The sequence below is a fragment of the Peromyscus californicus genome, unplaced genomic scaffold, assembly GCF_007827085.1.
Source record: "Peromyscus californicus insignis strain IS unplaced genomic scaffold, ASM782708v3 Scaffold_4__1_contigs__length_199733344, whole genome shotgun sequence".
NCBI classification, from domain to species: domain Eukaryota; kingdom Metazoa; phylum Chordata; class Mammalia; order Rodentia; family Cricetidae; genus Peromyscus; species Peromyscus californicus.
Genome location: NW_026294562.1, coordinates 45040694 through 45057800, shown reverse-complemented (window position 1 = coordinate 45057800; position 17107 = coordinate 45040694). Strand labels below are relative to the sequence as shown.

Here is a 17107-nt window from a genome sequence, read left to right as displayed (position 1 = left end):
ATGCACCATTGAAAACTTGAATCCATTCTTTTCTGTGAGTACACTTTTCTTCCTGGACCTGTCCTGCTTAGGTAGTGTTAGAATTCGTGAGTGCCTCCTGAACACGGCTCAGCCCTGGGGAGTGGGGAGCGTCCTGGCCCTCTCCTGTAACAGCATCAAGCCAAGCTGGCCCAGGCAGTCTTTTCTTACCATGCCTTGGAAAATCCTCATTCTTGTGAAGCCTGAAGGCTGACTGGGTTATGCCTAAACAAAATTCAGCTGTTTAAAAGGTTTTCCTCTGTGTATAAAATATTTTTTTTATTCTTTGAGGTAAATAAATTTTTATTCAATATTTATGTTCACTGCATAAGAACAGATTTGAAAAGTAAGAAAAAATGGCTTGGACAGATAACCACTGGAGGTATTTGAAGTTTGGTTACTATTATTATCTTTTTATATTTCTATATCTTGAGTAATGACTATATCTCAGACCTGATGCTAAAAGTTAATGGCATCATTTGTTTTAGATTTGGAATCACAGGAGTAGCAAATGGGACCACATTAAACAGTTTCAAATGCCCCAGCCAGTGATGCTGACATGGCCACAAGAGTGGGAAAATGTTGACTACTTCCTATTTGTTTGTTTGTTTGTTTTCCCCTGCACTCAGAACGAGCTGCCTTTACAATGATCCGGAAATGACCTCTATGGACAAGGAGTAAGAACTCGCCATCAATAACAGCTATGTGGTTACTTGTAGTTTCGTATGGCTGGATTCAAAGGGAAACTAATGTATCCAGGATTGGGTAAACCTGATGAGATGTTCAGCTTTCATGGGCTTTGTTCCTGAAATGGCTAATTAATTACAGAGACATTTGCCAGATACTGTTGTCTTAGTGATTGCTGCCAAAGACAACGGAATGCTTCACCTGACCTCCCACTTTTCCACTCCAAAAATGAGCAAATGCATTTGGGGGCCAGTTGTACGAACACTGGAGCAAGAGGAATGCAACTCTGCTTTTGGAATTACGTCATCCATTGCAGTTAGGAAAGGCTCAACCTTCCATGTGGATTTAATATTTTGATGGATAGGGAAGAAATATCTTTGCTTTGCAAGTTCCAAGAGGCAGTTGAATCTGTCTGGGACTTCTGGAATTTTATAGTTGGATATTGTGTCCTGTAAGAAATAGAAACTGGACATGCATAGAGTCCTTAGCCTATGCCAGACTCTGTAAGAAGCTCACATACAGTGCCTGTGATTGCTCCTGGAGTAAGCTTATGAAGTACATTTTACAGAGAAAAAGGAACTATGGATAAAGCATGTGACTAACCAGTGCTTTGCAGCCATTAAAAAAAAAAAGGGCGGGGGGGCCCCAAGGTGGGATTTGAATCTTGACCTTGCAGATCCAGAGTCCATGGCTTTCAAATCAGGGAGGTGGTCTATGCTGAAATGATTGCTGCTTCTCATCTAACAAAGGACAGAAACTGCTCACGTAAGAGTGGCCATGTCAGTGTCATAGAACTGTGGTCAGCAGTGTAGTCTTAGAAATTTGACATCCAGCAATTTAGGCTTGTCCTTGTTCCCAGGAACAAGAAAGGCAAGCAAAGGTCAACTTAAGCATGTCTCCCGTAGCACTGTTTGTCTCCTCCTAGTCCAGAGAGAAGTTGAAAAGCACAGTGCAGTGTCTGCAGCTGCCTTGGTGACCTTACAGCTTAAAGGAAGTTTAGGGACAAAACACTGAGTCCCAACTCAAAAGAAGGAACAAAGGGCAGGATAACTGTTGTAAGGGGACCTTCCGAATCGTCTAGCTATTTCCTAAAGGTCACTCTTGTCCCAACTTTTGAAATGACAGCACCAATTGCTTCAAGCAAATTCCTTTTTGCAAAGCAAACATATCTCAGTCTCTAAGTCCACTGTAATCATTTTTCCAACACAGGGCATTTCCTCCTGTTGCAAAGCAAAGCCCCTTGAACTCTTAGCAGCACCCACAGTTCGCCTTTTCCCTCGTTGGCCTGTTGCTGCGACATCTGGGGGCTTACCCAATCCTCTGCCTGCCTGGTTTGTCTGCTCCTCGTTAGTGAGAGGGCTGTGGGGTTGGTGTAGAGGGTGGCATGCCTATTCCTGTTCGGGCTCTCTCCAGGACTGGGTGAGGGGAAGGGTGGATGCTGCCAACTGTCGATGTTACTTCCCATTCTTAGAAGAACATGTGCTCTGGAAGTTTCCCTTTTCTTCGTTCCTATCTTTCCTGAGCTCCTACCAAGCATATCATCTCCCTAACCAGCAGGATGAGATCCCAGATGAGGAACAGGAGTGGGCAAGAATGTTCCCCCCCACCACCTCCAGACTTGCATTTGTTTGCTTGCTTGCTTTAACATTAGAATGAATGTTAGAACTAAGGGGCTTTGTTCACCTTTTCCTGGCTTCTGGGGGAGATGGAAGGATCCTGCATGGGAGCATTTTACACCTGTAGCTAGTACTGAATGGATGAACTGCAAATTGGGCACAAGCTCTTTCAGGGGGCTCCATCAGGCTAAGAATGATGTGAAGTAAGATATGTAAGGGTCCCATAGTGACCTTCTGTTCTCCACAGAGGGAAGGAACATTATGCCTTCCTTGCCGGTCCTCCCTAAAACACAAGTATTCTTAACTGCCATTAAATAGGATTGCCACATACCTGGTAAGGAACCTCACAAGAAGTGGGACCAGCCTGCCACTGGATGGGAGGTCATTCTTGTGCAGGGCCAAGTTGGTTATGGACAGCTAAGCTCATCTCCCCAGACAGGATGAATCCCCCATCTACATTCAGTTCTGGCCAAAAGTTGCCATTGGTGCTGTTCTCCAATGGGACACTTGGTTAGGAAACTACTTTCAGTGCTTGTCCTCTTACTTTAGATTTGGATTTTATTCATTCATATCACAAAGTTATAGCAGGACTATTTATCATTGTAATGCATTTTCTAAATGGTATGATCAATGGTTGTTTGGTGACGATGAATTAGAAGCATTACCAGTGGCTTCATTAACTCCACAAGGTAGCTCTTGTCTCAGAAGCCATCTGCAAAGTGGTTTCCTGTGCAGACTTATCAGGAAGTTGCCCACAGTTGCTCTTTGCATACTCTGGGTAAACAGGCATTAGTCTTTCAGCTATTCAGTTACCAAAAACCAAAGCAATGATTTAAACCCCAAAAAGTTTGACAAAGGACTCAGAACAAAAGAAAAGGAAAGACAGGGTTGGAGATGTCCATTCTAGTGTGTTGGATCAGATATTTGTCAAAGGTCCGGATTGCAAAGCACAGTGACTGCCTACTTTAAACTCTACAGAATCTGAGATTAGTGAATGTCTTTGTGTTTTCAATGGAAAATTGAGCCAACTCCATGAGAGAGAGAATAAAGCTCCAGTTACCAACTGAGACCTAGCGCTGACTTCTGAGTACATCTAACAACATCTTAGAAGCAAAAGGAGTTAAAAAAGAAAACATGACCTGCTTTGTAAAAGTATGTTAGAAACAGATAGAGGAGTCCAGTCAACAAATGAAGATGCCACCCAAGTTAAGTCCTACAGATAACAAGTCAGATCCTTGAAGGCACAAGAAACAAATAAGTTACCAGTGGTCCCCTTTGAGCTGGCCACTCACCACATCTGTCACAGCAGGCTCTTCAGACTCCCTAAGCAGGGAAGAGTATTGCCAAGTTAGACCTATTCCTTTACTAGTCGTGAGACAGACTGTGCCAATCTATCTTAACGGGATACAACCCAGAAATGGGAACTTGGAGGGCGTAGGTGATGTGGTCAAGTGTGCACAGTTATGAAGTGCTGAAGTCACTGAGGGAATTTCAAAGGAAAAGCAGCACACAAGTGCACCCTAGACAGACAAGTGGTCTAGGTTAACGTGACTTTGTCTGCAAAGTTCCTAAAAAGGACTTGTTTGCCACATGGGCCACAGGAAAGTCCACCCTAGCCAGACTGATAGCTCAGAGGGGCAGAGAGAAATCCAGACTTCCTAACAGGTTCCTTTCAAATTACTCGTTCCTCTTTTTATCGTGACTGGAGTTCTCTCTCTGGCCGTTCACTGGCTCTGGTTCTCTTCCTGTGTGGGGCAGGTACAAGACGGTTAAAAGGCAGAAGAGAGACCCATGCAACTCTGAGAATGTTTATTCTGTGCTGGAGAGGAGCTAGGAGAGCCAAGAAAGCAAATTGCTGCTTAGACACCCCAAAGACCAGTATGTAGTCCCAATTCAAGGATGAGGGCTCTCTAGAGGGTTGCTGGTGTGAGCCTGTGTTCAAAGGTCAAAGATCCCAGAGTCTGAGGTCCACAAGCAACTGCAGGAGAAAAGACTTCCAGACAGGAAGGGACAGTGTGAGGAGAGAGCAAGCCCTGTCTGACTTCTGCTTTCCAGGCCATCCGGCACCGAGTCTGATAGACCACGCCACTCTCATTCAAGATGGCTCTTCAGCACTCAGTCCAGACTCCTGTGGTAGACACACACACACACACACACACACACACACACACACACACACACACACACAGGGGCGGGGAGGGGGGATGTGCTGTACCATCTCTCCAGTCAAGTGGACACCAAAAACTGACTATCATAAGAAAGAAAAAGTGACCCACTGAAATAGGAAGGCATGGTGATGTTCTTTATCTGATTTGACTTTGGGTTTGAGGCTTAACGTGAACCTTTCATTTCTGGGTCCTTTTGGAAAGGTGGAAAATGCTTCCAGAAGCGATTTTGTAAAAAGAAACAGTCAATATTTTTATTGTTAAAATATTTATTTATTTATGTACTTACATGTGTATGTGTGTTTTGCCTGCATGTATGTCTGTACATTCTGTGCATGCCTGGTGTCCATAGAGGCTAGAAGAGGGCACCAGATTCCCTGGGCCTGGGGTTGCAAATGGCTGCGAATGGCCATGTGGATTCTGGGAATCAAACCCAGGTCCTCTGGAAGAGCAAGCAGCCAGTAATCTTAACTGCCAAGCCATCTTAACCATCGCTCCGGCCCCTAGAGTCAATACTTTATGGAAAAACTTAACAACTGGGCGATGACTCTTCCCTCATAAAGTCAGGTGGTCTCTCGAGGTTATTTGAAGAAAGATGCACACGAGTGGCGGCTGAATTATTATTGAATGCTCCTCATTTGGTCTCTTTTCTCTCCCCCGCCCCCTCCAAACCAGTATTGACCTGAAGCTGAAAGAGAAGCCCTAGCCAGCCTGCCGGAGGAGGGATCACTGCCTGCTTCATGGTTCTGCCGGAAGAGGCCTGCCTGGAAGAGACAGGGCTGCTGTCACCTTTCTCCACTTCGCGCCACCTGCTGCCATTGGAAATGTCCAAGGGGGGGGAAACGGGAAGAGAATCTGTTTACTGTTAAGATATTTTATGAAATGTTGTGTATTTTCCTATTTTGCCAATTACGTGCCTCAATAGTTTTAGTTGAACCTTAGCAAGAAAAGAGGACCTTCCATTTTAATATTATGGTAACCCTTGGTGCATCGGGACTTGGTTCCTTAGACTGGCTTTTACCAAAAGCATAGCCTAACTCTGCTGTTAGACAGGTGTAAATACAGGTCCGTAGACTGACTGAATCTCCCTGTGGAGCTTGTTGTGGATTTAAGATACACAGGGCTTGCCTTGTCCCAGGAATGTGGCTCTCTAGAACTCTATGAAATGCTGAGTCTGATTAGGACAGACAGACAGATATGAAATCCTCATCAGCTAAGGCACCTGCTCCCTTCATGTCCACTTGAGTCTCCTTTTAATTTTTCAAAAGGAACCTAGGCTTTATAACTCATGTAAGCTTTACTTTACATAGCTGTTTGTAATGCCTCTTCTAGGACATTATTTCCCTAATGATCTTTGAAGAACTTCATATTGTGAAACGTAAGATGAACATCAAATTTTTAGTAGCTAACTATGCTTCAGGCTACAAAGCAGGTTTGAGCCTTTAAACTTCAAATGCCAGCTCCAAGGTGGCCCACTCAAACGTTATTTGGCAACATTGAATCATCCAAAATTAACACTCATATGCATTGCAAAAGCAACCTGCTTTAAGAGATTTAAAATTTAGTGCAAGTATATACTAGCCTTTATGAAATAGTCTGTTTCTGGTTTTTATATGCCCTTTAAATTGCTGGTGTAATTTCTAATCTGTGGATCTCTAGCAAAGGCTTCCAAGCTGTTCCAAGGGTAGGGCTGCACTGTAAGAGAAGGTTGTTTCCTTCAATTAGTCATATTTAACCATACTAGGACATTTTACAGAGTTTAGTATCCTAAAATAAGATGCTACTGAAACACAGAGACACACATTTGTTTTCATGCTGTCTGAAGCGTCTTTCACGCCTTCCCCTCCAGAATGGAATAGTGACAGCAGACAGTTCTCCACAAACACATCTTTAGAGGAGAAAAAAAAAAGTGTGCTGACCCCTATGCTACCAAATGTACCCACCCATTCCTACCCTGGCCTCTGCACCTTTTGTATCTATTTAATGCTTTCTCCAACTGAGTGGGCAGAGCGGATGTAAACTCATTGGTTTTTGTCAAAAACATTTTTTCTTTCAAGACAAGATTTCACCATGTCCCATAATTGGCCTAGAACTTACTATGTAAATCCAGTTGTCCTCAAACTTGTGGTGATCCTCCTGCCTCGGCCTCCGAAGTGCTGGCATTATAGGTTTGCACCACCATGTCTGGCCTTGTAAAGAACATTTTGACATTTACAGACAGTGAAATATCCACCCATGGCCTATCAAGACAAGCAAGGGGTCCTTCACAGAAAAGCACGCGATGGCCGGACTCAAACTGAAGCCATCCAGAAAACTTCTCTTGGGAATCATTCTCCAGAGTCAAACAGTTACCAAGTCGCTGGCAGACATCAGGACAGAGTGAAGACAGGCCCTGCCTGGTGGCTTTGTTGAGGAGAGCTGTCTACACTCTGAGCCCTGGAGAAGTCCCCTCAGCAGGGAAACTTCATTGCCCAGGTGACAGGGTTTCTCTGGCTCCATTTGTTTCATGTCTGTTTCTAATCCTGTCTTCCGTACAAGCTCACACGTTATTACATGGGCCAGTTCCTTTTCCTTCATAAGCCTCCACATCACCATCTAGTTTCACCCTCCGATCCCTTTCAACCTGGTATCTTTTTTGGCCTTTGTCTTTTTTTTTTTTTTTTTTAATCTCCTTCCTCATTACATTTGGCTAATTTGATAGAAAAATCCCAGAATCAGTTAGGCTTTCCTAACCTGCCCTGACCTTTCGGAAGCCTAACCCTGAACATCATGGTGATGTAAGTATAACTACACAGTATTCTCATTTGCTCACTTGCTTAACACATTAGCTCCATCCAGTCCCACTTGGAAGATGAATTACAGTTTCTCCCAACCATGTTGAACCCATGAAGTCGTGAAGACCTCAGAGTTCAACTCAGCAAATCCGTAGACACGGGCCTGTTGAGAGAGTGTGCTTGCCACAACCCACCAGATATGGTAACAACCCGGCCATTTACATTTTCTTTGAGCTTGTCCAGCCTGTGTGTGGAAGATCATTCAGGTGACATGACACAGTAAATTTAGTGTGAGCATCTTTCAAATAAATGATGTTGTTTGGAATATCCTGGGCTGTAATATCATTCCAACATCTAAGCTTATGCTATTTTATTATCTTCAGGAAACAAGTTACTTTAATTGCACGTGCTAGAGAAAAGCCACCTTGTTCAGCAAATGAATAGACTTCCAGCAAATCCCCGCAAATAGCCCATAAGCAGGTAGATAGAACTCTTACACTGCTCAGCCCTGGTGCCTGCACCTCAGCGTTCTTGCTTTGGTCTGACTGCCGGGAACTGCTTTGCACTTTTTCCTGTAGATTTGTAGTTAAGGGAACACCAGGGGTCATCAGGGCCAAAGTGGTGTTTTCACTCTAAGTAGCAGCTACTGTTTGGCTGGCTTTTGACCAAGGGATGGAACAAAAATCTGCACAGAAGGTAGTTGATGAAGAATGAGAAGTTTGAGGGCAACAGCTAGGGATGGAGGAAGGCCCCAAAGTTCTGCTGAAGCCATACAGTGTTATATGAAGTTCCTCCTTAGGGCGTACTGATGAGCAAGGAAGTCACTCTCCCTAGCCTCCATTCCTAGGATGTAATTTTGAGGATTCCTTTATGGTTCTGCACAACTCTTGTCTTATCAACAATGCTCCTGTGGTCTGCTGCTTTAGGAATATCTAGATGTGCACAAATTAACCTTTTATATATTGAAAGAGTTTTCTACATGTATTGGATTGCTCAGAATAAAGTATAGATTAGACATGTTTTAGTAAACAAATTCTGCCTAAAGAGTATGGATTAAAAGTATGAAGATATGTAAAACACAATATATCTATAAACCTTTGCTGTGTAACTCAGAAATAAAAATAGATTCCACATGTTGTGGTTTCCTTCTTCAACTTAGTGAAACTCTCTGTGGCCTCCCTTAGCAGGAACATGATATACTTGGCACTTGCCACCGGCAAACTGTATATATTTTGGTTTTCCTGGCCATCTAAACTGTATTATTCTCTTTCTAGTATCACCTTTCATGTCTTGGAGTTCTTTGCACTATACTTTCAAAGTGTATCATTTACTCCTTGGGTAAATAACTTCTCATTTTGGGAGTGTCCCCGTATTTCATGGTTACTTTATTTTGCATTTCTCTGTCACTTACCTTTTCATAACATATTTATTTTTAAATTAAAGTGTACTTAGGGCTTGGGGTGTAGTTCAGTGGTAAAACATGTACTTGAAATGAGCAAGGTTCTCTATTTGATCTCCAGCAAAACACACACACACACACACACACACACACACACACACACACACACACACACACACTGCAGCATGCATGCATGGGTGCACAAAGAGGCATTTGTCATTTTAGTCTCTCCCCTTCCCCCCCTTTTTTTCTGGAGTTTTGTTTGATGAACTTTCATAGCTTTTAGGCAAAACCAGAGTTAGAAACCATGACTATACTTTTTTAAAATTATTTTTATTTTACATGCACTGGTGTTTTGCTTGCATGTATGTCTGTGGGCGTATCAGATCTTGGAGTTACAGACAGTTGTGAGCTGTCATGTGGGTGCTGGGAATTGAACCCAGGTCCTCTGGAAAAGCAGTCAGTGCTCTTATCGTCCGAGCCATCTCTCCAGCCCCACTACTATACTTTTGTAAACTAAATAAATAGTTGTGGGAGGCTAGGGGTGTAGTTCAGTTGGTAGAATGCTCACCTAGCATGTACAAAGCCCTAAATTCAATCCCCAGCACCACATATACCCAGTCCAGAATCACACTCTTGTAGTCAAAACACTCGGAATCCATAATTACATTAACAAAAAGTGAGGGGTTTGTGTTCTCCGCACAAGTCCTGGTGAATATTAGAATCAAGGAGGGAAGAAGCAAAGAGGAGGCTGAAATAATCACAGATGAGAGAGTGCTAGACTGGCACATGCCTTTAATCCCAGCACTCAGGAGGTAGAGGCAGGTGGATCTCTGAGTTTGAGGCCAGCCTGGTCTACAACGTGAGTTCCAGGACAGGCTCCAGAGCTATACAGAGAAACTGTCTGGAAAAACTAAAAAAAAAAAAAAAAAAAAAAAAAAAAAAAAAGATGCCAGGCTGTGCCTGTGGTGGTGGGAACTGGGGGGAGACTGGGTGGAATGAGGCAGGTGCACACTGTTTCACGTGGCTCAGCTGTGAAGAGCAACAAGCTACACATTCAGAGGAGCACTTAAATCACAGGGCAGAGGTAGAAAAGTTAAAAAAAAAACATTCCCCAAATACACACATGCCGAACAAAGACAGACATTATGCAGACCCACGTGTTTTCAGGGACTTAGCCCACTCTTTGGAGCGAATGCAGGGTGTGAGATGAGGGGTGGACTGGGGAGCCTAATTAATAATTCAAATCAAAGGGAGTCTTACGGAGTGAATCAGCCTTCAGCCGCGGAAGCCGTGCCTCTCAGGGGAGGTCATGGAAAAGCTGTGCTTAGGCAGTCTGGGTCTCCAAAGGGCTGGTCCCTTTGCTCCGTCTCCTGTGCCCTTTCAGTGCATTGGCTGTCCGTGTGCACACGCCTTGCCAGGAGCTGCCCCATTTCATCCTTCTAGACAGTCATGGAGTTTTTAACTCATCTGATGACTTTCAAAGTATTGATCCACATACACTTCGGGCTTTACAGAGTGGAAGATGCTTTGGGGGGGGGGGCTAATTTTCCTAGATAGTTTCATTCACATTTGCCCAAAATAACCTTCTTTAAAGATTGTTTGGTTTTTTTTTTAATGAGCATGCATTTGCCTGTACTCTGTGTGTGTGTGTGTGTGTGTGTGTGTGTGTGTGTGTGTGTGTGTGTGTGTGCCTGCCTATGTGTGTACTATGTGCATGCAGTGACTAAGGAGGCCAGAAAGCCCTTGGAACTGGAGTTACAGGTGAGTGTGAGCCAACCAACACGGGTGCTGGAAATCACACTTGGGTCATTTGCAAGAGCAGTAAGTGCTCTAAACAACTGAACCATCTTTCCAGCCCCTAAAACAACCTTCTCAACCAGGAAACTTTTTTCTTTTTAATATATGACTATTTTGACAGAAATAACTGCTCTCCGTTTCTGCAGTCTTATCCCTAATGAGGAATAGACAGCCCTGGACACTTGACCTTGATTTCCTTTTGACACTCTCCCCTCTTAAGTGAGTGAGATGAATTATCCAGTCGTCCATCACGTTCGTTAGCCATTGCCGTTAACACGTTGTGGTTGATTCTCATTGTCCATGATGGTTCTGTCCTATGAAATCAACACAGCATGAACTAGTGCACACCGATCCATTGCATGGGGAAGAGGCACAGGGCTGGGTTAATAGGAACCTCTGGTTATAGCATTTCCATCAACCAACCAGCACAGTAACTTGCTTGTGTTCTCTCTCTCTCTCTCTCTCTCTCTCTCTCTCTCTCTCTCTCTCTCTCTCTCTCTGTGTGTGTGTGTGTGTGTGTGTGTGTGTGTGTGTGTGTGTGTGTGTCTGTGTGTGTTTTTAAAAACACCTATTTGATATGTTTTTACTTTATTAACATTGAGTTAGTAGCCAACAGCTTGAATATATCCCAGCCAGAGCAGAGCTTCTCTGCATGCGTAATCTCTCCAGAAGACGAGTCCCAGGGCTGGAGGTCTAGCCCCGTAAGGCACGTGCTTAGCACACACAAGACCCTGGATCTGTCTCCCACCATCAAGCAACACAACAGCAAAAGAAGACACATTGCAGCCCTTGTGCATTTAAAAATATTAAGCAGTACTCATCTCTACACTTGGGAGTCCTCTTCAATTGTGAAATCAACAAAAAAGAACAGAAGGAAAACCATAGGAAAGGACACTTGTTTATAGCAGGCAAGCTGAAGCAAAGACATAGCCCCACCTGCTCAACCTCAGCTGGAGTTCCTGTCTCCGGCTGTGCAAATGTGCCTCCACTCTGCACATGTTCATAAATGGCCGTGAAAGTGCCCCAAGTATTGATTTGAGGATATAAATAAATTTCAGCAAATGAATTTACAACAGTAGAGTCCTTGAATATTGACAATATAATCTATCCAATGACCCCAGCACCTTGAAGCAACACATACTGATTTCAGTTTCTGGGGGTCAGAAATTTCGCTTCTCTCACAGGTACAAAGTAGGTGTTGGCCTGGGGTGTCTATCAAGTCTCCATCAAGGTTTCGCTGGGGCAGAATCCGGTCCCAAGCTTACCTGCCTGGCTTGGAGCAGGATTCACTTTATTGGTGGTTGGTGGACTGAGGACCCCATTCACACCGCCTGTAAGCGGAAGTCCTCAGATCTTTGCCTTGTGGATCTGTCTAACATGGAAAACTTGTTGAGGGGGAGAGACTCGCAAGATGGAAGGCACATTTTTTTTTTGTGATGTCATCCATCACAAAAGCGATATTTTCTAAGTTGTTCTGTTCTTTCATAACAGGCAAGTCAATAGACCCACACAAGGTATACAAACCAGGAAGTGGAGATTGTTAAAACCACCCTGGAAGTCTTTTGTCATACCCTCAAGCCCTCTGCAAAATCCCTGGACTCCTGCTTCCTCTAGCTTGTTAGTGAAGGTGTTTGTCCATGTTTTCCTCCTTTGCTTTTTCTTCTGTTCCCCCAAGAATTCAACAGACACGTGTCTTCAGATTATTCACATCCTGGTGTCAACAGCCATGGCAAACCAACATTTTCCCTCTCAGTCCCTGTGCCCTTTCCAGTGTCTGGGGCCAAAGGTTAAGCTGTCTTCCCTAAGCTTTGATGAGACCATTTCTCTGCCCTCTCACTGTCTTTCAGATCAGCCATGCTGGGATTTCAATCTTGGTTCTACTTACTAGCTTGTATTACTTTAAACAAGTTCCTTCACCTCTGTGAGCCTCCCTTTGTCCACTTTTTAAAAAATGTGGATCAAAGTTTCATCCTCTATATTTATATACTGGTTAAATTGTAATTCAATGTCCAACTTAGGGCTTAATACAGATAAAGCATTACAAAAAAAAAATCTACGGTTTCTCTCCCCGCTCCACACTGCTCTAGCCTTTGTCTGGAGATGTTAGCTGATCTCCAAGGCCATTGCTAGCCCTAGCCTCAACTTTAGTTTCTGCCAACCATGCCTGCATCTCATTTCCTTCTTGACTCTTCTTCCACACAAACGAGTTTCTTTGCCTCTGATAGCCCTTGTAGTGGTGAGTCTAATATCAACTTGACAAAAGCTAGAGTCACTTGAGAAGAGGGAACGCCATTGGAGAAAATGCTCCTCTGGACTGGTCTGTGGGCAAGTTTGTGGCGCATTTTCTTAACTGATCATTGTTCATTCTGGGTGGTGCTGCCCCTGGGCTGGTGGTCCTGAGTATGTGAGAAAGCAAGTTGAGCAAGGCATGATGAGCAAGCCAGAAGGCAGCACTCCTCCCATGACTTCTGTTTCAGTTCCTGCGTCCAGGTTCCTGCCTTGAGTTTCTGTCACCGCTTCCTTCATGGATGAACTGTGATGTGGAAGTGAAAGGAAAAGAAACCCTTCCCTCCCAGTATTATTTTTGCTCGTGGTGTTTCATCACAGCAATGGAAAGCTAGCTAGTCAGCCACACTGCTCCAGCCCCTGCCATACTCCTTCGAAACTCTTACTTCTGCCGCTTGCTTCTTGGTTTTAGATTTTTTTTTTGTTTCAGATTTATTTTTATTATTTTTGTGTGAATGTGGCTGTGTTTGCATGTGGGTGTGAATCCAGGTGCCCCAAGAAGCCAGAGGTTCATGTCGGATCCCCAGGAGCTAGAGTCACAGATAGCTGTCAGCCACCTAATGTGGATGCTGGGAATCACTCCGGTCCTCTGGAAAAGTAGCAAGTGCTCTTAACTGCTAAGTCATTTCTCTAGCCCTTGGTTTTTATTTTTGTTTAGTGATAATCTCAAGCATTGCAAGAACAGGGATGGAGCTATAACCAGGACATGTGATATTTCAAAGGCAGAAGTTCAATGCCTTGCAGTAGAGGGTAAAGAGGAAGAAGGGAGAGGCAAGGAAGGAAAGGGAAGAAGACATTTATCAGTGGGTTGTCTACAGAGTTCTTCACCATCAGCCAGTATCCAGTGTATTCTACCCACAAAGACATCATCAGGAAACTATCATTAGAACATACTGCTGTTCAATCCCTGTGTTCTTCAAGTTTCACCCATTGTCTCAATAAATGTCCTTTGTAGAGAAGGATGTGATCCAGACCACATTTATACTTAGTCTTTGTGCCTCTTTAGTCTCCTTCAACCTGGCATGATTCCTCAGCTTTCCATGACTTCTGCAGCCCTGGCATTTGTGAATGTTACAGTTGTTCCATTTAGTGTCCCTCAACTTGGTTGTAGCTGTTGGATTCATGTTACTCATCCTTGGCAATAGTACATCAGAACTGACTTATGATTTTCCAGCTGCACCCTGCAGATGCTCATTTTGAATAATTGATTACAAAGTATTGTAAGGCTTTCCCACTGGGGGAAAAATGCTTTTCTGCCCCTTGTAACTAATGATTTTGTTGTGGTAGAGATCTGGGTATGCATAGATAGCCTGTTGCCCATCAGACTTTTAATTTACTAATATAGTTCTGTTGGCACGAACTTATAAAATCTTACTTTATTCAATAGGCTCTCTGTAAGTGGGATTATTTATTTTGGTCCTCAAATTGTTCCCTGTAATCAGGCTGTTTCAATTTAGCTTCTGTGTGCCTTGATAAGTCCTCATCAGTCTTGGAACAATTCTCTACTTTGGCATAAGATATTCCAAATGTGACTGTAATTATCCACAGCCCAGCCTGGGAATTCCTCAACTTCTTTCCAGAGCCCTGGTTGAATGTGCTCTTTGTTACACAGAAAATCAGGGTTTTTAGTTACACTGAGTTACAGAACACACACACACACACACACACACACACACACACACACACACACACACACATTTTTATGTCTGTCTCTACAAGTATTGAAGCCCATGAGTTCTCACTGATATTTTCCATCCTGAAGCACCTCAGGCCCATCCCATGGATAGTCTTGCAGCCAGTTGGACCTTTGATACCAGACAAGAACATATCTTCACCTAGGAAGCCTGAATAGAAGACTGATAGAAATGTCCCAGGCAAATAAACTAGGCAGTGCAGTCCCAGGCACTCTGCACAAAGGAATGCTTCTCAGCAGCCTGGTTTTTCGCAGTGTTGCATACAGCATAGCACCCATCCCACTGGTCTCTAGTGTGTTGTCGGTGTTTGACTGAGCAGCGCTACCCATCCTGTTGCTTAGTGTCTAAATCTGCAGGCTCCAAACTGAAGCTGTAAACCTACCCTTTTCATCCCTCAACTTCCCCACAGCCAAGAAGCAAAGCCTTTCATATTAATTAATGTGTGGCCAACATAATAGTTAAGGCATCAGTGTTGTGGAAACATTCTGAACCATATGTATTAGAACTCATGACTTCTCCAGCAGGAATCTTCTTGAGTGCTCACTGCCTGGTCTTCATGTTCATTCACAGCACTTACCCAACTAACCAATGTTTGTTAGACATATTTTAAGGTCAGGTCACAGTATTTGTGACACAGACCCAGGAAATGGTCTCTTTGGCTGGAGTAATCTTGTAGATCCTGTGTATGAGGTAGGAGATGTCAAACCCCCAAAAACTAGAACTCATGCAGAGTAAACTATGTATGAATCAGAGATACCAGACCTATGAGCTGGAAAGATGGCTCAAGGTTTAAGAGCAATGTTTGCTTTTCCAGAGGACCCAGGTTTGGTTTCCAGCACCTCCATGGTGGCTCACAAGCATCTATAATTCCAGTCTCATGGGATCTGATGCCCTCTTCAGGACTCTGCAGGCACTGCATGCACATGGTGCACAGACAAACATACAGGCAAACACGCATGCACATAAAATAAAAATAAAGGTGAGAAGGGATCAGGCCCAGGGGTCCAGGATCACAGGGGTCATGGACAGGAGGTGAGTCATCAAGTTAGGAAGTCATAGTAAATGTCCTAGGAAGGGTCATGTATTTAGTCAGTACCCTTGAGGAAGTAAGTCATAGAAACCTGACCAAAAGTTAAGTCAAATCAAACTTCTCATTCCAATAAAAGCCCATGACCAAGACTTAGATTCTCTCTGCTGTCAGTTTGACTCACTTCTGTGGATGGCTTTACTCTGAATTATTGTCCCCAATGATGGTCAATACAACCCTACAATGCTCAGGCTTTGGAGCTCATCTATTTGGAAACTTACTGGAGAAGATTGCCTCCCAGCCAGTAGCCCCAGCAAGGACACTGGACCTCCTGCCATTGGAGCAACACAATACTCTTAGAGTCATAAATAGCTTTACAGCTAGTAAAACCTAACAGAGAAATGATTCCCTCTCCATTATAAGAGGTAATTGCATGTTTCACATTCAAAATTATTTTCTCACCTAAGAGTGATTTTCAAAAATGCATTCTAGGGCTGTCGAGGTGGCTCAGTTGACAAAGGCACTTGCTACTGAGCCTAGCCATCTGAGTTTGATTCCAAGGACCCATATTGTAGGAGAGAACCAATTGCTCCAAGTTGTTCTCTGCCCCCCACCCCACCCCCGCCACCACACACTGCACCGTGGCATGCACACACCCACACACACATATCCAAAATAAACAAGTAAGTATATGATAAGTATATGTACAACTTTTTAAATAATAAAATCTATACTGGCTATCCAGAATTTTTTATAAACATAATAAACACATTTTAATAGTGTTGGTTCTTTGTCACCGTTGGCAGTGACTCATGATACATGTTTAATTGAAAATATATAAAGGTAGAAAAAAGACAAGAGAGCACGGTTCTCTCCTTGTGTCGTCACTTGAACTTGCAGCTGGGAGTTGACATTCCTGTGATGTCCTCGGTATGAGAGCTGGGCAGTGAGACCACCAAGGCCAGAACCAAGCCAGGGCCCCTGCCCACTCAGTGCCTCTCATCTACTGTTGTAATCCATTTTCTCAGCATAAAAATAAAACAGACTCGCCTTCTTTTTTTCTTAGAGAAAAGACATGTGCTTTTTACAACTAAATACATCAAAACATGATGCCAGAAAAGAGAGTAAAAGCCATGCAGCTCACCCTTCAGCTTAGGGAAAACCTTTCTGGATGAATTCCTCTGAAACACACGTATACTTGTCTATCGCTACCTAGAGAGAGACAGCAAGGACATCTTGTGTTCTGAACATCTTTTCCCGTGCAGAAATCTTTCAGATAATTTCCTAGAAGCACACAGAAGCTTATCGCAAGCTGTGTGGGTGGGAAGCAGATTCACAGCCACCAGCCCTTGTTAATCAGTGCTCTTTGAAGGGGTGGTGAAGGGCCTGTGCTAGCTCAAATTACAGAGCATCCTTTGCCAGGGCTGAGCATCCCTGGGCAGGCACAGTAAGGGGGCTGAGGTCATCCTGGGGACATAGCCTGGAACTTCTAGAAGCTAGGTTAGTGTTTAAGTCTCATCTATGCTTCCAAGCTTGTGACTGACATGCTAAGCCAGAAGCCAAGTTGAGAAAAGGGTACAGGGAACCCGGCTAGAGTTTGGCCCCAAAGAGGCTCTTTGCCAATGCTGACCAGCATTCGGC

General features: G+C 43.8%; 1 protein-coding gene across 8 annotated transcripts in view; it reads left to right on the top strand.

Annotated features, from left to right (window-relative positions):
* Prune2 (prune homolog 2 with BCH domain) overlaps nucleotides 1–8393 on the top strand; it is a 263107-nt gene extending 254714 nt beyond the window's left edge. For 6 of the 8 annotated variants that reach the window (XM_052714512.1, XM_052714514.1, XM_052714517.1 and 3 more), the window contains 2 exons: nucleotides 648–695; nucleotides 5162–8393. In XM_052714512.1, coding sequence (XP_052570472.1) covers nucleotides 648–695; nucleotides 5162–5192 — 79 coding nt within the window. In that variant the 3' untranslated portion in view covers nucleotides 5193–8393. The remainder of the gene's footprint in view (nucleotides 1–647; nucleotides 696–5161) is intronic. The other 2 variants (XM_052714516.1, XM_052714518.1) reach the window with 1 other exon arrangement.
* Nucleotides 8394–17107: the final 8714 nt, after the last annotated feature.